General features: G+C 44.4%; 1 protein-coding gene across 1 annotated transcript in view; it reads left to right on the plus strand.

Annotated features, from left to right (window-relative positions):
- Positions 1-21,348, plus strand: part of LOC123770365 (putative neural-cadherin 2) — a 776,166-nt gene that overhangs the window by 651,981 nt on the left and 102,837 nt on the right. Inside the window, 5 exon segments of the mRNA XM_069339955.1 lie at positions 418-594; positions 859-1,145; positions 7,190-7,595; positions 8,280-8,570; positions 15,363-15,463. Of these exon segments, the coding sequence (XP_069196056.1) occupies positions 418-594; positions 859-1,145; positions 7,190-7,595; positions 8,280-8,570; positions 15,363-15,463 (1,262 nt within the window).

The raw sequence follows: 21,348 nt of genomic DNA on the forward strand, positions 1-21,348 counted from the left end.
TGTTCTATGACGAGAAATTCGTAGTTTATCTTAGTGTACGCTGTCTAGAGGCGGAGAGTACGGGTTGGGGGTGACTAAAATATACAAGTTAATTTACCTGAGGGCCACTAATACTAGTGGCCTCGACGAAGACAGGAAGCCAGCGGCTTGTCAAAGGTTCACGTATTTGCCCTGATGGATGAAAGGGTTTAGCATGAGAAATGTTAATTAGGTGTTAAATATAGCTGTACAAAATAAATCACTGAACAATTTTTATAAATTTGGGCATTTTAAGGAAAAAAAATATTACTGTATTGTTTCAAGCGAACGCTAGACATAAATGTGAATGTTTTGTTGAGTAACTTAGCGGCTTCCTCGCTTGAGTAAATATTTGTTTTTGTTATTGGAGCTAGGGAAATAATTTTCCATCGCCCAAAGGGAGGAACGACTATATTGAGCCGTCTGGTGGAGGCGGCGAGGGCGTGGCTGGAGGACGAGGGCGTGTTGGCCGTGTCGGTGGAGCCCCTGGCAGGACACACGCCCACCACTCGGGTCTGGCTCACCTCGTCTGCCCACGCCAACATCAATCAACTTGTGATGTACAAGAAGCACGAGGTGAGGCCAAGAGGCAAATGATCGGTATTTAGCATTAAGTGCCTGATACAATAATGTTCAGATACAACCAACGAGGCTCATATAATGCTCTTCATAGTAACATATCGCATTTGTTATAACAGAATAATAACAAAAAATAACAACAATACATTTAGAGCAAACATGGGCAGTGTTCTCTTGCCAATGTGCAATTCTATAGGGAAACACATTTTTATTTTAAGATTTTTTAATCATATGCAGTCATTAAACTCTCCTATGGGACAGCTGAGCCAAGCCGCAGGAGTGGCTATAAGAGACGTGGGTGTGGTTACTTGCAACCAGAGCAGCCACCAGGCCGTCGACGGGGTGGGCAGGTGTGTGAGCGGGTGTTGGGTGACCCTGGGTCAAGGGTACACTGTCGTGGACGCCAACACCTCGGCCCTAGTGGGACCCAGCATGGTGGTCCACACTGCCTGTGGTTGTGGACACACTACACCTGCTACCCACGACACCTGCACCCCCTACACCTGTCTTAATGGTGGCAGATGCATTGCAACCTCCACAGGTACCAGGTGAGTGGTCAGATCCTGCCCACACTACAGTTTATAATATAGTCATATTAACAATAGTTTGTTCATAACCTTAGTAGTGATGATCAGGTCCTATATGAAGTACGTGGATAAAGCATATACAGCGTTTCGATTCGCACACAAGTCATCGCCGAAGTACTGTTCGAGAAATACTGGAACGCCATCAGTTGCAAGTCGTTTGTAAAGTTTTTCAATAATGAGCAGAGGATTGACTGCCTGAGCACTGGTCGAGTGTGACGAGTTCGGCCCTGCTAGTGGATGGTTGTGCTCTAGGTTGGGGGCCCGTGGGCCGTGGAAGACGGTTGGATGGCGCCTGTGGGACGCCCCCTGACCATTGAAATAGAATTTATTGGGAATGTGACTTACTCCTTGATGTAAGTGGTGTGGTCTTGCTGAACGTCATATGTGTGGTGGTGACCGAGATTACGGGAGTGCAGCTGGCTGGTGGGCACCGTGCTTTGGTGCAGTTCCGTAACGATGTGATCTTCCAGAGGATTGTGCGAAAATTTGATGAAGTTACTTTTCAGTTGCCTTATGGTGCGGGTTCAGTGCATGTGTCGGATCGCTGCGGGTCTACGAAATGGGTTGTTGTGCAGGGCCTGCCTTTCGGGTTCCAGGAGGGATTAGTACGTCGGTTTTTCCAGCGTTATGGCCGCGTCTTACACTATCGTGGGAACGTCACCAAGTCAGGGCGTCTGAAGGGCCTCCTCGACGGGACACGCACACTTACAGTGAAAGTGCACTCAGATATCCCCTCGTCCATGGTGTTAATGGAGGTCCCAGTCTAGTGTTTTTATGCCGGGCAGCAACGCACTGGTTTCCGGTGCGGGTGGCCAGATCATGTGGTGTGGAATGCCGCTCTAAGCATTCCCGTGTGGATGGTGGGAGCACCGTGGAGGGGTCTGTTGAGCTCTCTGCAGACCAGATGGATGATGGTTGTGTTGTGCCTCTATCTGAGGAGCTGCCTGGCGGCCCAACGTCTGTCTCGGAGGCAGTGTGGGGTGTGCTTGCCCAGGAGCCTTGCGTCGAGGGCTAGCCTGCTCATGAAGTTGTTTAAGGGGTCTGAGGCTGTGCCTCCAGTTGCGGCTGCCCCGCGGATGAGTATGAGTGGTGCGTGTACTATTGGTGCTCCTGTGAAGGGGATGTCGGTTGCTCCTGACTAACAGAGGAGAGCTTTGAGGATTCTGTGGACCTCTTTCGCCATGGCTTCATCTCTGATTTGTGCGTCGCTCAATGTAAATGAGCTGCGGGCGGTGGCCATGCAACTGGGGCCGGTATCGATGTTGTGTGATTTTTGTGTGGATGTCGCTTTTCTGCAAGAACATAAGGTGAAGGATGTGTGTCTGTTGCCGGTGTTGGATGAATGTTTTCAGGTAATTTTGATCCTGTCACGGTCTGTGGTAGGGGGTACGCTCGTCCTCCTTTTTCGGAGGGCATCTATTTCCGTGCCTCACATGGAAATGGATGAGGATGGTCGAGTTTTGTATCTTGGAGTGGAGGTCTCCTTGTTGAACGTTTACGCCCCGTCTGGGTCGGCGTGAGTGGGAGGTTATCCTTTCTCACTGTTTGTTGCATTTTTAGCGGCATGATACGAGTGAGTTGATTCTTGTGGGGGGGGGGGGGGGTGGATTTTAATTGTATCACGTCGGCGCTTGATAGTAAGTCTTCGCACGGCGAAAGTCTCCTCTGCTCTATCCACGACTTTGCATAGTTGCGGGTTGCGGGATGCGGCAGTGATGCTTGGGAGAGAGGGGGGGGTGAGTTGGATTTCACGTTTGTGGCGCGTGGGTCTTGTTCGCGTCTTAACCAGTTTTACGTCCATAAGGATGAGAGGTAAGTTTTTTTCTTTTCAGACGCTTCCGATGAGTTTTCCCGGTCATTGTTTGATTGCTCTGCGGGTTGGAGTTAGGAGTCAGGTGCGTGTAGGTCGGGGCTGGTGGAAGCTCAAATGTGGGCTGCTCGGGTGTCCAGGGGTTGGTGATTTGTTTCAAGAGAGATGGGCTTTGCTGGCTGCTCGGAAGGGTGGGTTTCCCTCTGTTTTGGAGTGGTGGAAATTGTGCAAGGGGAAGTGTCATGCTTTTTTTTTGTTGTGTTTGCGAAACGGGTGGCGGTGGCGCGTTTTGGGTTGGTGCGCTTTTTACAGGCGTGGTTTAATCGTCTGTATGAGTTCGTTAACGGGGGTTTGGATCGGTCTGAGGATATCTTCTTGTGTAACCACAGCTTCGCTGGTTGCGGGAGGAAATTGTGGAGGATGTTCGTGTTTGGGCTGGGGGTGAGGAACGCTTGTGTTGCTGTCCTCGTATTTGTTGCGACGGGAAAAGGCGGGTCATACCTCTGTTTTGTTGTCTACCCTCCATCGGCCGGATGGGTCGGTGTTGTCGAACACGGATGCAGTCTTACTTTATGTGCGCAGTGAACTTGAGGCTTTGTATGGGTGGGTCGAGGGGGATGAGGGATTGCGTGAGTTTTTTCTTCAACACTGTACTCCCGACCTGTCTGTTGTGGAGTCTTTGGCTCTTGAGGGGGAGGTTGGTCTGTCTGAGCTTTGGGGGTGTCGTCAGTTCTTTTCGTCGGGGGAAGGTTCTAGGTTCAGATGGCCTTTCTGTGGAGTTTTAAGTCATGTTCTGGGATGTGATTGGGTCGATTTTTTGGGAGGTTGTTCGTTTCTGTTTGAACCGTGGAACGCTGTTTGGTTCGCAAAATGAGGGTCTTGTTCGGCTTCTTCCAAAGCCGGGGGATATGCGTTTTCTCACGAATTGCCGGCCAATCACGCAGCTCAACGTTGACTATAACTTATTTCTAAACTGTTGATGGGGCACCTTCGGGCTGTGGTGAGGTCGGTAGTCTCGGTTGGGCAGTTTTGTTGCGGTCCCTGGTAAGTCTTTGGTACAGTGCAATTCCCTCTTTCGGGATGTGCTTTTGTATCTGTCGGGGTCGGGCGCGTAGGCCACGATGTTCAGCCTGGATGGGTCAAAGGCTTTTGATAGGGTGCCGATCGGGTTTGTTTTACAGGTGTTGGAGCGATTGGGTTCCCTCCCCCGCTTTGTTGGGTGGGCTCGGATATTGTATGTGGGTTGATGTAGTAGGGTGTGTGTCAATGGGTTCTTTAGTTCCCCGTTTGCGATACGACGATCGGTTCGGCAGGGTTACCCTCTTTCTATGCATCTGCATGTGGTGTTCCAGGAGCCTTTTTTGTGCAGTGCAGGCGAGTCGTTTGGTGATCGCACCTTGTTTGCCGAATGATTTGGTTTTGAAGGTTTGTGGGTATGTGGATGACACTGTCCTGTTTGTCGTCTCTGAGAGTTTTGTTCCTGTGGTGTAGGGTCTCCTGCGTGGTTTTGAGTTGACCACTGGAGCTGTTGTTAATAGGGACAAATCGTGCCTAATGGGGTTGGGTGGGGTGGGCAACTCGTTTGGTATGGGGTTGGTCCTGGTTTCTTGTTGTGTGATCTTTGTCTTTTAATTGGGATGCGGTCTTGCTGGAGGTGGTCAGTGGGTTTGCTTTCTAAGCGAGCTCTCTCGATTTATCAATGAGCGATTATTGTAACTTGTAAGGTTTTGTCGCGGGTCTGGTTTATCGCACAGTCTTTCCTGATGGACCGGTGACGTGTGCGCAATATTGTGTGTGTGGTTTATAGGTAAGTCTGGGGTGGGCGGAATCACCCATTTCGTCGGTCTTCCTTGTGTTTGTGGGTGAGGTTGGGATTCCGGATGTGTTTAAGTCTTTAGCCTAGTTCTGGGTGTTGCTTTGTAGGGGGCTTGGGTTGGGGGATGGTTTAAACTCCCTCGTTCATTATTTTTGTTCGGTGAGTTTCAGCTTTTTGGTGGACCTTGAGGTATGTCGGGATGTTGTTCTGGTTACCAATTCCGTATACTCTTGGGCAGTCATGATTGTGCAGGCACTTTGTCGGTTCCCACGGGGGTTAATGTCTTTTGGTTGTAGGGAGGTGTATGGGGCTCTTTTTTTCTCAAGTGGTTTCCAGGGTGGAGGGTCTGTATCCTTGTTTCGATTGTGGGGCTATTTGGTCCGTGTTCCGTGGAACATGTATTGCCCCAGGTCTCGGGAGTTGGTTTTTCGTTTGTTGCAGGAGACGTTGCCCACAAATGCGTGTTTGTTTATGTTGGGGTTGGTGGGCTCGGATGGATGTGCACGTTGTATTCACCTAGTTGTGTTTGCGGGGGTTGAGCTTTGCTGTTTCGGCCCGCCTCTCAACTGTCAATCAACTGTTTACTAACTACATTATTTTCTTTTTCTCTACACTACACACCCCAGGAAGCAGCCCGTGACAGCTGACTAACTCCCAGGTACCTATTTACGGCAAGGTAACAGGGGCATTCAGGGTGAAAGAAACTTTGCCCATTTGTTCCTGCCTGGTGCGGGAATCGAACCCGCGCCACAGAATTACGAGTCCTGCGCGCTATCCACCAGGCTACCAGGCCCCCAGTATGTTGTGGGGAGTGTGAAACGCAATTGCATGTGTTTTATTTTTGCCCGCTAATTCAGGATTTGGTTGACTTGTTGCGGGACACTGTGGAGGCTTTCTATAGTCCTGACGTGCGGGTCGACTTGTTGCTTTTTTTCCGCAGGGTTCACGTCGGGTTCAGAATACACTGAGTGTCTTGATGGTCGATTATATCTTTTGTTCGTGGGTCGGTAGGATGAAGGGGTACGAGGCAGGTCGAGCCTTCTGGTTTTTGCTGGGGCGTTTGTGCTTCACGATGTGGTAATTGTGGCGGGCTTTTCCATGGGTGTTTGCAATGTGGTTTATGCGCAGGCATATCAAGGAAGCTGCTGTGGTATAGGGGTTGGGTTGAGGTGGGTACGGGTGTGTGTCTGCTTTCATGGTATGCGTGTGCGTGTTCCTTGGGTGTTGTTGTGTTTGGGTGTGCTGTTGTGGGTGTTTGGTTGTGTGTATGTCTTGTGTTTTTTTGTCTTTTGTTGGTGTGTTTTGTCGATTTTGCTTGGGTGTGTGTTTCTGTTGCAGCCGTGCTTTTGGCTGCATTATGTTTGGCCTGGGCTGATTCTTATGTGATGTTGTGGGCTCCTCCTCAGGTTGTTGGGGGATCGGGTCCCTGTGCGTGTTGATGTGTGTGTTTTTTCTTCTGCCTGTGTGGGATTGGCCCCGTTGGTTGGGTGATAGTGTTATATTATATGTATTATATGTCATATTATATGTATATTTTGTATGTTTCCATTTGATACATTATGCTGTAATGTCCTTATTTTCTATGTTCTGTGACCTGTGATGTATCCCATGGTGTTTCAGGGCCTTCCGGTATGTGTTGCCGTTGTAGGCGGCTACCCTGTGTGTGTTCTTGTGTAACTTTTTGTGTGTGATGGGTTTCCTGTATTGGGTTTCTGTCAAGTTTCTCTCCTATAGTGGTGGGTTTGTGTGTTTTCTGTATACGCTTACTGTGTATTTTTGTGGATTTTCCTGTTTTGGTATCTTATGTATTGTTGTTACATGTATTATTGTTTCCATGTTAATGTTAATGTGTGTTTAACGATTTGCTTACTTTTTCTCTGGTTTGTAATGTTTTATTATTAATAAAAAAATGTAAACATGGTATTAACAGCTCATAACAAGGACATATTTGTCGCAGTGTTGGGCGATCTGTTTCCTTACTCTCCCAAGAATCTACAAATTTTATTTTTTATTTATTCCAGCTTATTTCTACACTTTGTCTAAGATTCAATATTATTTATAAAATTACTAGAGCCACAGCGATGGTTGTAAACTGTTGATAATAGAGCCACCGGTCAACAGTTTGCGTTCTGCAGTGCATGAAAGAGTTTACCATTAAAAATATTGATAGTAGTTTGTGCAATATATTTATTGCTTAGTGCTTCATAAGTTATACTTATTACTATATATAAATACTTAGTTCAATATAGAAATATTTTCTTAGCACTTTGTGAAAATTACTTGGTCAGAAAAATTCAAGTCACGCCTGAACTTTGTATGAACGAACATGTTTTGTCGATGTTTGATTTTCAGTGTAACCCTGAGTACTGTTTCTCACAGGTGTATTTGTCCACACGGAACCTGGGGCTCCCGTTGTAAGGTCATCGTCAGGCACTTCGAGGGGGGCGGGGGAGAGCAAGACGAAGGAGGAGGAACCCGTGACATCTCTGTGGGCGGGTGGGCGTGGGTGCCGCCCATCCCACCCTGTGCCGAAGTCCACATGAGTCTGGAGGTGCTGACCAGATCCATGGCGGCCACGCTGCTGTATTCAGGACCGGACCAGGGGGCACCAACCCCAGGGACCGAGGAGAGCCCCGCAAGGGACCTGTTGCTGTTGGAGCTGCGTCAGGGCCGTCCGTCTCTCCTGCTGGACCTGGGGGACGGCCCTGTCACCCTCGACCTCAACGCCTCCTACTCCCTGGCAGACAACACCTGGCACAGGATCGACCTCATATGGAGAGTGGAGGTGAGGAAATCCATACTGCAACGTCACTCCATTAATTCAATAGGAAGATTCATAATAATGAACAGGTACATTGCAAACTGACACTATCATAACTGAGGTAAAAGCTTGCGAGGCATCAGAACATCGTCTGCACCCTCTCATACTCGAGTAGTTTATAATCACGATAAACAGCACAGAGAATATTACTGTAGAAATATATTTATCTTTGCAGGTGAGGGAGGAAGGACTGCCTGCTCTAACCGGATGTGTCATAGTGTCAGGTGCAGCTAACTACAATGTCCTTCACTTACAGGCAGTGGCTGATTGATTGTTCAGTGTTTGTTGATGGACCTAAATGCTAATAGTAATGACTTTTATCTGGCTTCCTTCCTCAGTGATTTCTTGCTTTTCCTGCTTCCCGAGTGGATCCATCCCTTGTCTATTTTTTCCCAATGGCTCCTTCATTTTTTTCCCTGCGGTGTTTTACCTTTCCTGCTTTCAGCAGTGGCTCGTCCATCTCCTACAGGATGCCTCACCCTCTAAAGTGGCTCTTTCAATTTCCTCCTCAGTGCCTCCTTTCTCTTCTACCTCCCGCAGTAGCTCCTTCCCATTCCTGCCTCCAACAGCGGCTCCTCTTCCTTGCGCCATTATTAGCTCATCTCGCTCTCTACCTGTGAGTGTGACTATGCCCCTCTGCCTCCCCAGTTAGTGGAGATGATTGTGGACTTGTGCACGGGCGGCGGCCTGGACGAGCCGCCAACACCGCCCACTAGTCCCGCCCACAACCATTCCGCCCCACACACCCAGCCTGACGCCCGCGCCTGCAGGGGTACCGCTAAACTGCCAGGAGTCGCCCACGCCTTCAATACCGGCGGGCCACTGCAGTTGGGCGGGCTGGCTCAGCCACTCCCCACCCACACCGCCAATGGAAACCCTCCACCCATCCGCCCACCTCACCTTCGAGGATGCATCAGGAACCTCAGACTCAACGGCCAGGTGAGGACGAGCTCACTTGAACACAAATTGGCAGAAAATCTGTTGACAAATAAATATTTTTATTAACTCTGTAATGCAATGCAGAGTTGTTAGTTGATTGGTTTCGAACTAAACTTCCCACTTAAGACATTTTGTTAGTATAAATTAGTAAACGTGTTGAGATATTGAAAATTAAATATAGACGTTATAGAAAATGTGTCGTCTGTAGGAGGTTAATAAGATCTGACCAAGATACACAACGCTAGCACCTTTAACATGAAATGAGGTTTGGTTAGGTTGAGACGAGGACATAAAAGTGAGGAACTAAATGTACTACAATTTGGGTTTTGCTAAGTATCAATTTTGACAGCAAGATTAAAATTCTGTGTATTTCTCCGTTTTGTTCGTATGCATCAATGCAGCATTGGAACAGCTTGAAATCCTTATCTTACAACTTGAAACATCAGATTTGCCTCAGCAGACAGACAGGCGGTGTTAATATGGACATTCACGAGCAGGGATGATGAGACTAATTACAGCTTCACAATGGCATTCAAGGAAATTTGGTAAATGCTTGTCAGAAGGTAATAAAGACACTGAAGAAGTCAGATATAAGTATCTGACTTGCTGCTGCTTTCCAGTATTCTCAGACCCACTTCGTATACGGCTGACGAACACAAACAAAACATTGCCGTCCGTGCAATCAACTCCGGGGGTTGATTGCACGAATAGCAGCTGCTGACAATTCTGCAAAATGTTTGTTCAAAAAGTTAGTCAGTGTTAGTTATCCACATCTTAGACACTGTAGAGCTATTACGTAGAGGCTGTAATATAAGTAAGTTTATAGTAAGGTTGTTGCCTGGCTATATGCCAAGAGTCTATGAAAGCTTACAGGTTACTGAGACAAAAATAGTTTCCCCAGGAATATCGATATTTCTCAGATTTTTTATCGACCTGACCGGCCTTGGTGTTATCTATGAAAATTTATGCGGGTCTCCTCAATTATATTGTCAATATTTCTTCAGGGTAATGGAATGTTATGTGTGTCTTGTGCTTCACAATGTATTCATTAAATCACTTGTAGCATGATTCCGCCCTAGCACCATCCTCATCACTGAGATGATCTGGCCATGTTGGTCGTTGTAGTGGTCATCTCATCACTCGTGTGAAGCTGGAGTACACGACAACTCACAAGTAGAACCTTTATACATTTTATAATGAAATAAGACAGGAAGACGGTGAGATTATATCCTTCCCTAGACTTCCTTGTAATGCAAGACTATAAACACACATGTTTATAATCTACATAAAATCAATATACCAGCATCCCGTCTTCAGGCAATGGTCGTCCATCCGGCTGTCAACCACAAACACGCATTCATCAATATTAACAAACTTTTCATTCAAAATAGTAACTTTTCGCAAATAAAATATCGAATATTAGCATATTGTGCATATTTAGGCGTAGATTAGGTGTTTAGGTCGTGTTGAATATTTTTGTTTTTTTTTGTTTTTAGACAACTCGGTAGTACTATGAGGTGGTGTTTGAAAAGAGTTGGCCGTGGCGCGTTGTCGAGGGAGGGCGGTCCTTGTCAGTGGTTGATTGGCGAGACCGCACTTGGCTCCTCGTCTCTGTTATGTCCCGGTGTATGGCAGGCGCATAATCACTGGAATAGCTTCCAATGATTAAATGACTCCGTTACAACGTTCGTCGTCTGCTGGCTCGAAAATTTTCATGTCTTGTGCACTATGCTGTTGAGCACCGCGTTAATGTGCTTTGCCTCAGTCAGGATGATCTACAGGGAATTTGCAGTTAAATTGGCCGGGTGGTGGTCAGATTTAATGTGGACGATGCCTTCCGAGTGCTTATGGACTAGCTCGAGGATCAGGTGTTTTCCACGCCTAATGGAAAGGATGACGGATGGATATCGGACATGATCAATGTGTACTCGTTCGTATTAGTGCGTGATGCACTGCTTAAAATTAATGACAGTGATTGTTATTACTGCCACAGTATGGTACAGTGACTAGTGAGCGCGTGAGAAAGTTTACGTCCTGCCCAGCGAAGGGTCACTTCAATGAATATCGCACTGAGCATGCACAGTTGTCAACAAATGTTCCGTCTTCTCTCAGTCATGGGCTATGCCCTATAGTTTACTGTAAGCTTGGATAGCACTAAACCTGCTTTAAGTGCGGATTTAAAGGCCATCATACTGCGACTTGCTGTGTGAGGGCGGAAGATAGGGTCTATGAAGAAAGTGACTCCCACGTTGAGCACTTGTGGTCCTCGTTACACACGTTTATAGTCTGTTTGTTTATAGTCTATTCTGGTCTATATACACCAGTCTCCGTGGTGTAGTGGTAGGATGCTCGCCTGGCGTTCCACGAGCACTTTGTCATACCTGGTTGATACCTGGTTGATGGGGTTCTGAGAGTTCTTCTACTCCCCAAGCCCGGCCGAGGCCAGGCTCGACTTGTGAGAGTTTGGTCTATCAGGCTGTTGCTTGGAGCGGCCCGCAGGCCCACATACCCACCACAGCCCGGTTGGTCCGGCACTCCTTGGAGGAATAAATCTAGTTTCCTCTTGAAAATGTCAACGGTTGTTCCGGCAATATTTCTTATGCTTGCTGGGAGGACGTTGAACAACCGCGGACCTCTGATGTTTATACAGTGTTCTCTGATTGTGCCTATGACAACTCTGCTCTTCACTGGTTCTATTCTACATTTTCTTCCATGTCGTTCACTCCAGTACGTTGTTATTTTACTGTGTAGATTTGGTACTTGGCCCTCCAGTATCTTCCAGGTGTATATTATTTGATATCTCTCTCGTCTTCTTTCTAGTGAGTACATTTGGAGGGCTTTGAGACGATCCCAATAATTTAGGTGCTTTATTGCGTCTATGCGTGCCGTATATGTTCTCTGTATTCCCTCTATTTCAGCAATCTCTCCTGCTCTGAAGGGGGAAGTGAGTACTGAGCAGTACTCAAGACGGGACAACACAAGTGACTTGAAGAGTACAACCATTGTGATGGGATCCCTGGATTTGAAAGTTCTCGTAATCCATCCTATCATTTTTCTGGCTGTCGCAATATTTGCTTGGTTATGCTCCTTAAACGTTAGGTCGTCAGACATCATTATTCCCAAATCCTTTACATGCTGTTTTCCTACTATGGGTACATTTGATTGTGTTTTGTACTCTATTATGTTTAAGGTCCTCATTTGTACCGTACCTGAGTACCTGGAGTTTATCACTGTTAAACATCATGTTATTTTCTGATGCCCAGTCGAAAACTTTATTAATATCAGCTTGAAGTTTTTCAATGTCCTCAGCCGAGGTAATTTTCATACTGATTTTTGTGTCATCTGCAAAGGATGATACGAAGCTGTGACTTGTATTTTTGTCTATATCTGATATGAGAATAAGGAAAAGCAGCGGTGCAAGGACTGTACCCTGAGGTACAGAGCTTTTCACTGCACTTGGACTAGATTTTATATGGTTGACAGTTACTCGCTGAGTCTTGTTTGACAGAAAACTGAGTATCCAGCGTCCTACTTTACCGGTTATTCCCATTGACTTCATTTTGTGTGCTATCACGCCATGGTCACATTTATCGAAAGCCTTTGCGAAGTCCGTGTATATCACATCAGCATTCTGTTTCTCTTCTAATGCCTCAGTGACTTTGTCGTAGTGCTCAAGTAGCTGTGAGAGGCACGATCTTCCCGCTCGAAATCCATGTTGGCCTGGGTTGTGAAGGTCATTGGTCTCCATGAAATTGGTGACCTGACTCCTAATCACTCTCTCAAATACTTTTATGATGTGCGATGTTAGTGCAACTGGTCTATAATTCTTTGCCAATGCTTTGCTCCCTCCCTTGTGTAGAGGGGCTATGTCTGCTACTTTAAGTGCATCTGGTATCTCCCCCGTGTCCAAGCTCTTCCTCCACACTATACTGAGTGCCTGTGCTACCGGCACTTTGCATTTCATTATAAATATTGAATTCCATGAGTCTGGACCTGGGGCCGAGTGCATGGGCATGTTTTCAATTTCTTTTTCAAAATTTAGTGTGCTCGTGTTTATATCAGTTATATTTACAGGGGTTTGAATATCCCACATAAAGAAATTGTCTGGATCTTCCACCTTCACGTTGTTTATTGGAGTGCTAAACATGTCCTCATACTGCTTTTTTAGGATTTCACTAATTTCTTTGTCATCCTCCGCGTATGAACCTTCACTTGTACGAATAGGTCCAATACTGGCAGTGGTTTTTGCTTTTGATTTCGCATATGAGAAGAAATATTTTGGATTTTTCTTTATTTCCTGAATTGCTTTCTGTTCTAACTGCCTTTCTTCAGTTTCATATGAGTGTTTCAATTTCCGCTCGATTTCTTCAATCTCCCTATTTAAATATAAAATGGGGTCATGGGATCGTATCTTGGCCAGGGAGGATTTACTGGGCGCAAATTCTTAACTGTAGCTTCTGTTTACTCAACAGTAAAATGGGTACTTGGTTGTAAAAAAAATTCTTCGTGAGGGTCATATTCCAGGGACCTGCCCGAAACGTTACGCGTACTAGTGGCTGTACAAGAATGTAACAACTCTTGTATATTTCTCAATATAAAGCCACACTACCTGCAATTCGCCTTCAGGCAATGCTCTGAGGTCAACTCCAAAGATGTAATCATTTGGTGTAATACTGTTCATTCAAAAAAGTATTTTTCTCATATATAAAATATTAAAAATTTGTATATTGTACATATTTAGGCATATGTTAGGTCTGGTTTGGTGTTTTGTTGGCATATTTTTGTAATTGTCACTCTGTCCTCGGGCCAGGCTCGTTAAAGGGGAGTCCGTCCCACAAGACGTATTCAATAAATTAAACTAATTATTTATTACAAATAAGTTTACATGTAAATAAAATTATATTATCATATTAAAGTGTTATGTATAGATTGATGTACGATAGGTTAAGTTACGTGTTTCGGTTCTGTTGGCGATTATTTGTGCAAGAAGAACGTGAGTGAAGCATTTCAGTAGTTGCGATTCGAACAGAGGTCGTCAGCGAAGCGCTGCTCGAGGAATGTTGGAAGGCCATCAGTGAGTCGTGTGTAAACAGTTTTCATTCATAAACAATGGGCTACGCAGCAGAATTAGCAAGCATTTGGCTTATTGATGAGGACGGGCTGCAACAAGAGCTACCTTGATCACATTGTCTTTAATAGCTATTATTAAATTAACGAGGCATAGAGACAAGATTATTTTGCCGTATATTTAGGATTTGTAGCTTTTAGTTCTTTGCAGATGGGTACTGACAGATCCCAGATTCTTTTCTTAATCTTAAACACATAACATTATTGATAAAGGAGAATTGAGCGAGTAAAATAAATCAACAACAGCGACCTCAACAAAACGGATCAAGGTGATGAACAGTGCCAGAGTTCATATAACATTTATTCATCCAATTAAGAAACCTGTACATTTTTTAACAATCATGTCGCCTTTATTTACATGGATTAAACACTTCACGAAGTTTGAAACAAAAATATTAAATGTAAACTAAGCCTCGATGATTGAAGAAAGAGGTAGAAGTTTTGTCAGTGGACGCCTAATGAATCCTTACCCTGGTCACTCACCTGGACAGACGGAGAATAACTGCAAAAAATGTCAATGAATATCTGGTGCACAAACATGGCACAGCACCCTTGTCACAAGCAGAAGCCGCAGCACCAGGATCACCACTGCTGTCATGTACACCATGTGGTATTGTACTCTCCTAGTTGTACTTGCGAGGGGCAAGTACAACTAGGAGAGTACAATACCACGCTTGAGTTTCGGTTCTTTTTGTTCCGCCTGTCAGCTCTCAGTCAACTGATGTACACGTTCCTGAGACTTTTGGGTTCTTATCATATCTACATTTGAAAGTGTGAATGGATTCTGCCTCCTCCTTGTTAATTACCCTTGATACTGAAAAAAATATTTCTAATGTCTGAGTAATTTGAGTACTAAGTTTCCACCTGTGTATGTGACATTGTATATGAGTAAGTATACTCAGGAGAAACTTCAATATGATTGCTAATTATGATTCATTATGATTCTGATATGATTAATTAATATCCCACATTCTTCGCCCTAAAGAAGAAGCAATCTCTGAGTATGTTAAATCTGATAAAATGCTTCAAAGATAAATGAGTTCAATATAGAGTTTACTCTGATCTTCCTGCTTCTTCATCGCTGTCGGCAGCGTCGTGCAGTGTACAACAATTAACGTTACATAATTTCAAGAAATAAGAATATATATACCGAAATATTTTTGGAACATTTGTATCTAAGAGCCAGGAACAACGCTATGAACAACCTGGATGTTTGCCAGCGATATATTTCCCGTTGTAAAAGCGACGCATGAGTTTACTTACTAAATTTATGCGCCAAACCCATTGCTCGCGTGAGCAAACTTCCTGTCTTAGAGCGGCCATTAGTGTCGTCCGATCTAAATCTTGGCAGACTTACGGGTGTTGGATGGACAAACACTCACACACACACACACAATGATAACTCAGCTTGCGTGCATGAACTGCATGAGCTGTTGTAGTGCTAAGCCATAGACACACAACTCGTGTTTTTCTTAAAACACGAGTTGTTTTTCAGCCTCAGGTTTTTCTTAAAACACGCTCCTGTTGTTGGGTGTAATTGATGAAAAGTTGTATACAACCAAAGTTTAGAAGACATAATTGAGTACAAAACTACTCATAGCTGGGAAACAGTCATGCAAGTTCTTCCAATGATCTGTCAATCGAATTCTTGTGTTGTTCCAGCAGCTGGTGGACCTGGGCGGCGGCGTCCTCGGCCAGGGCAGTTACCCCGGGTGTCCTGCCGCAGACTGCCTCTCCAGCGGCGTCTACTGCGGCCTCCACGGCAGGTCAGTCCTCTATGTGTTCACCAAGATGTACTTGCCATGATGTGCTTACAGGGTCGAGCTAGGCTCCTGGCCCAGCCTCCGAACGTTCTAAGATTGATAATCATTTCTCACGCTTTATTATATTTTCATTTAAAATTTTAAATCGAATTATCGTCAACAACTTAGAAGTTTAAACAGTTTTGTCTAATGACACTCGAACGCTTAAAATGTTTTTTTTCTGACATCTGTGACTCATCTGCGTCTCTAAATTACATCTGTCACCCTCGTTCTGCTGTGCCTACCTATGAACAATATTACTTTCTCTACCTTGTCATTTTCTCTTATAATCTTACGCATTGTTATGCCCCCTGTCTCTATCATCCAGTAAGGTAAGGTCCAGTTCTCTAAGCCTTTCCTCATAGCACAATCCTTTCAGCTTCGGAACGAGTCTTGCTGCACATCTTCGCATCTTTTCAAGTTTCTCCTTCCATTTTTTCTAGTAAGGGTTTGCTGGGGATGGAAATTGAATTGTCTCGATTTCGCTGTAAGTGTCACCCGGAAAGCCCCTTTGTTCAAGTTCCTAAAAGTTAAATTCTTCTAATGGACGTCTGGCATCATGTTTGGTGGTAATGTCCTAGTAGTACAGTGGGGTTCGTTCTCGATTCATAGTCCAGAATTCCCGTTTCGAGTCCCGGACGGGAGAGAAATGTGCAAGTTCTCTCACCAAAATATGGTAATCTCTTCTCAGGGCAGTAGTTATCAGATTTGGTGAGCGAGTAGGAGGTTATTGCCTAATTCTTACACCTCTTCCCAGGACGCCTGTCTTGATGTCATAACAGCAGGTACAGTGGTCATTCTCGCTTCCCGGGCTATTCATGCCCATGCCACCTCTTGGGTTGCTTAATCTCAACCATCAATCATTCTCGCTCACTGCTGAAGAGGGTCCCCGGTTTGGGACCGAAATATACAGTCAACGATTCTTTGTGTTTTCAAAATAGTCGTTATTATTTTCTTATGTATCAGTTTGTATGTATGTATATAGATATAGATATTGGTGTACACTGGCAGCAGATTTTCTTTTATGCGTGTCTTATTGAATATGACAGCATATTCCGTATTTACTATTTTCTGATTTAGGGCTTCTATCCCTCTTACTAATGCTCTTGCATCAGGTTCAGCTGGAAGAGGAGTTCACCAAAAGTCATGTTTTTTAGGTGAAGAAAAGAATTTAATAACTGAAGAATATATTACACTAATTATAAAATCGCACAACGTTTCGAACCGCCATGGTTCATTCTCAAAGGAAAATAAATTACAGAACTCGTTAATTTATACCAGTAAGGGGTCAGGTGATAAAACAAGTACAATAAAGAAAAAGGCAAGGGGATACACTGGGGATAAACAGGAGATAAATGGGGAACGAAGCACATTCAAAGATTACTCAGGTGTAATAGACCTGTTATGTTGAGCAATGTCTTTTGTGTTGGCATCGTTATGTTCCGGTCTTGTCCTTACTCTCATGGTGAGTAGAGTAAATAGTTCCGTTGTTTGGGTGTTCAAGGTAGGTTGTTCTATTCTTATGTGAATTGCTTCAAGAATTTGTAATCTTTTTACATCTTGGGTTTTGTCTATTATACAGGTATTTTTGTTCAACATTTCTCTTGTTAGGGTGATGTCATGGGCTTGTGTCATGTAATTCCTGGAGGCACCGGATTGAAGATGACAGGTCAAACGCCTCGTCAGTTTGGTCGACGTCATACCTATGTACTTAGATTGAAGGTTACATCCTTCGTGGGGGCAAGTGTACATGTATACAACGCTTGACTGCTGTAGAGGGTTCTCCGTCGGCTAATGGCTGTTTTTGATAAGGAGTTCGGAAGTCTTCTTGGTTTTGTAGAATACGATCATGTCTATGTTTTGGTTAGGAGTATTGCTTTTACTCCTTTACGGATTATCTCTTCTAATATTATTTCCAATTTTTTATGTTTACTGTGCATGGTTGAGTTGTAATATAATTTTATTGGAGGTATTGTGGTTTCTGTTCTACGTTCAGGATTATACCATCGGTCCAGGTGTCTTCTTATAGCAGCGTTTATTTCCGTGTTGCTATATCCGTTGTTCACCAATACCTGTGTTATTCTTTCAAACTCTCTATTCACGTTGCTCCATTCAGAGCAGTGGGTAAGCGCTCGACGAATATAAGCATTAAGAACACTGGCTTTGTATCTTTGGGGGCACTCACTTTTACCGTTCAGGCATAATCCTATGTTGGTAGGCTTAGTATATACGTTGGTGCTTAAAGAGGTTCCTGTTTTTGTTATTAGTACATCCAAGAATGGCAGACTGTTATTTTCACTGTTTTCATATGTAAATTCTTCAGTTATTCAATTGTTTTCTTCGCTTAAAAACAACATAATTTTTAGTGAACTCCTCTTCCAGCTGAACCCTGATGCAAGAGCATTAGTAAGAGGGATAGAAGCCCTAAATCAGAAATTAGTAAATACGGAATATGCTGTCATATTCAATGAGATATAGATATATAGATATTTCGTCTTGGTGTGGAGGATGCCAGAGTTAGGTGGCTGTTGGCCGTGTATGATCTGCTGCTGTTGTATCTGTCGGATATTTGAGTGTTGTTTATCAAGATATAACTTGCGATGATCTGGGTGTGCGATGACACCATGTGTTACATAATGGGAGACCTTTTTGTTTGTGCATTTTCTGCCGCTTTGAAAGATATGAAGTTGCCTTGGCTATATACTGAGATCGTATATTTTCCAGGCGTTTCGTTTGGTGTCGGGAGAGTTCTTCATGAACAAGGTCTTCATTAGAAAGCCCCCGCGATCTCAATATGTGTACTCACAGTATATACACTAATGTACACTCTGGTATACCAGCATGTTGAAGGCATTGAAGAAGCAACTATGCCTAAAATATCTCATGAGTGAGGCTGGGTATTGGAAGCATGCGGGTCTCAGGACCATCTAATACTAATAGGAAATCGTTGGTCTCTTTTAAAGCGTTCTGCTTTGTGTCTGGAGAGTTTCTCATGAGTAGGCTGGCCGTTTTTTTTTATAGTAAATCGTCAATTGTATCTTCTGATTTTTGTCTGTAGGGATAACGTTCCTATCAACAATATCTTTCAGGACCCTTTCCTCCATTTTATGAGCTGTGGAAAAGAAGTTCCTGTAAAATAGTCTAATAGGGGGTATAGGTGTTGTGTTAGTTGACTCTTCAGAGGTTGCATGGCGTTTCACCTTCCTTCTTATGATGTCTTCAACGAAACCATTGAAGAAGCCGTTGTTGACTAGGACCTGCCTTACCCTACAGAGTTCTTCATCGACTTGCTTCCATCCTGAGCTGTGGCTGAGAGCACGGTCGACATAAGCTTTAACGACACTCCTCTTGTACCTGTCTGGGCAGTCACTGTTGGTATTGAGGCACATTTCTATGTTTGTTTCCTTAGTGTAGACTGCAGTGTGGAAACCTCCGCTCTTTCCATGACTGTTACATCTAGAAAGGGCAGCTTCCCATCCTTCTCCATCTCGTAAGTGAAACGCAACACAGAATTCTGCTCAAATGCCTCCTTCAGCTCCTGCAGATGTCTAACATCAGGTACCTGTGTGAAAATGTCGTCAACATACCTGCAGTATATGGCCAGTTTCAAGTTCATGTCGACTAAGACCTTCTGTTTGATGGTACCCATGTAGAAGTTCGCAAACAGGACACCTAGGGGAGAACCCATGGCGACCCCATCTACTTGCTTATACATGTGCTCATCCGGGCTCAAGAAGGGTGCCTCTTTAGTACAAATTTGGAGTAGTTTCCTTAGAATGTTTTCTGGTATGTCAAGAGGAGTACAGGCCGGATCACGATACACTCTGTCCGCTATCATCCCGATCGTTTCATCAACAGGTACGTTGGTAAACAGTGATTCTACGTCCAACGAGGCCCTTATCCCTGCGGCCTGTGTTCCCCGCAGTAAATCAACAAATTCCTTTGGAGACTTCAGGCTGAAGGAGCAAGGGACATAAGGGGTCAGCAAGCCGTTGAGTCGCTTTACCAGTCTGTACGTGGGTGTGGGTATCTGGCTGATGATTGGCCGAAGTGGGTTTCCAGGCTTGTATGTCTTGACATTTCCATACGCATACCCAGGTTTGTATTCCCCAGTAATCTTTGGCAGGTGGAGTTCGGATTTCTTGGCGTTCACAGTTTCGATCAATCTGGTTAACCTTTGCTTTCAATTCGGCTGTAGTGTCCTTCGATACCCTTTGGAATTTAGTTTGGTCAGAGAGTATGAGGTTCATTTTCGCCAGATATTCGTCTTTTTTAAGAATAACGTATATTGACTACTTGTCACCTCTCCTGACGACTATCTCCTTGTTCTCACGAAGGCTCTTAGCTGCCGCTTTGAGCTCGGGGGACAGTATGGTGCTTCTGTAATTGCCTCGAATCTTTCCTCCTTCCGCAATAAGTTCTGCTTGTAAGGTATCTTTGGTGGTGACCTTCTTTTGTGTCTGGAGGTCGAATATGTCGTCCAACAGGATCTCCAACTCCACTTTCTGGGCCATCTCACTCGGTCTGGACATAACGTGACAGTTTATACCCAGTTTATACTGAGGCTCTGTCCTCAGCCCTGAGGACAGAGTTGGACTCTCTGCGGGAGGAGGTGCGTCAGCTTAAAAAACAACGAGAAGTAACGAAGGAGGAGACCAGCAGTAAAGGGACCTCGTCTTGGAGAGTTGCGAAAGACAGGGGCCTTAAGAAGACTTTGATAAAGCCGCCTTCAAACGCCATAGCAACTTCAAATTCATTTGACGTTTTGGAGGACGAGTGCTGTGGAGAGACTGTGGATCGCGCAAAAGGGAAAGCAACGAAGAGAAAGGAAGCGCAGGCCCCTCAGAAAGTAAAGGAAGTACCTAAGCAAACATTAGTTGTGGGAGATTCCCAGATAAGGTATTTGGATAGAACGTTTTGTGCTAGAGATAGGGGGAACAGGTTAAGGGTTTGCTATCCCGGAGCTGGCATTGGTGATATTATAAACAACATGAATGATATTATGGCTGGTAATGGGAACAATCCCATTATTTGCATTAGCGTGGGAGGAAATGATGTTGGTCGAGTCAGGAGTGAGGAACTGATTCAGAGGTATAAAACAGCCATAGAGTTAGTCAGGAGCAAGGGAGGAATCCCGATCATATGTGGCATTCTTCCAAGAAAGGGAGTGGGAAATGAATGGATATCGAGGGCACTTGGTGTCAATTGCCGGCTGGAAAGATATTGCAAATCAAATGCAATATCTTTCATAGACAACTGGGAACACTTCTATGGAAGAAATGAAATGTATGCTCGTGATGGGGTGCATCTATCGAGAGCTGGGGTTGTTGCTGTTGCGAACTCGCTAGAAGAAGTGGTTAGAGGTGTTTGTTTGGGTTTAAACTGTTAGTAGATAGAGGTATGGGAATTGATTTGGAGGAAGGAGGTAATAAAAGTATGTGTTTGTGGGAGAAAGGAATTGGCAAAACGATCAGGGAAAGAGAAGGTCCGCAAAATAACAATTCACTTAGGGTATATTACACTAACAGTAGAAGTCTAAGAAATAAAATTAACGAATTAAATGCTCTTGTCTGCACAGAAAAAATAGATATTATTGCACTTACCGAAACGTGGATGAATGTAGAAAATAGAGAACTATTAGCTGAATATCAAATATATGGATTTAAACTATTTCACACAGATAGATATATTAGACGAGGAGGTGGAGTAGCCATATATGTTAGGGACAATTTGAAATGTAGTCTCAAAGAGGGAATCAAAACAGAGCCACACACAGAAACTATTTGGATTGAATTAAACGAAAAAGCTAATAATATTATAATAGGAGTAATATATAGGCCACCAAATTT

This window comes from Procambarus clarkii, chromosome 42 (genome assembly GCF_040958095.1).
Source record: "Procambarus clarkii isolate CNS0578487 chromosome 42, FALCON_Pclarkii_2.0, whole genome shotgun sequence".
Lineage (NCBI taxonomy): Eukaryota > Metazoa > Arthropoda > Malacostraca > Decapoda > Cambaridae > Procambarus > Procambarus clarkii.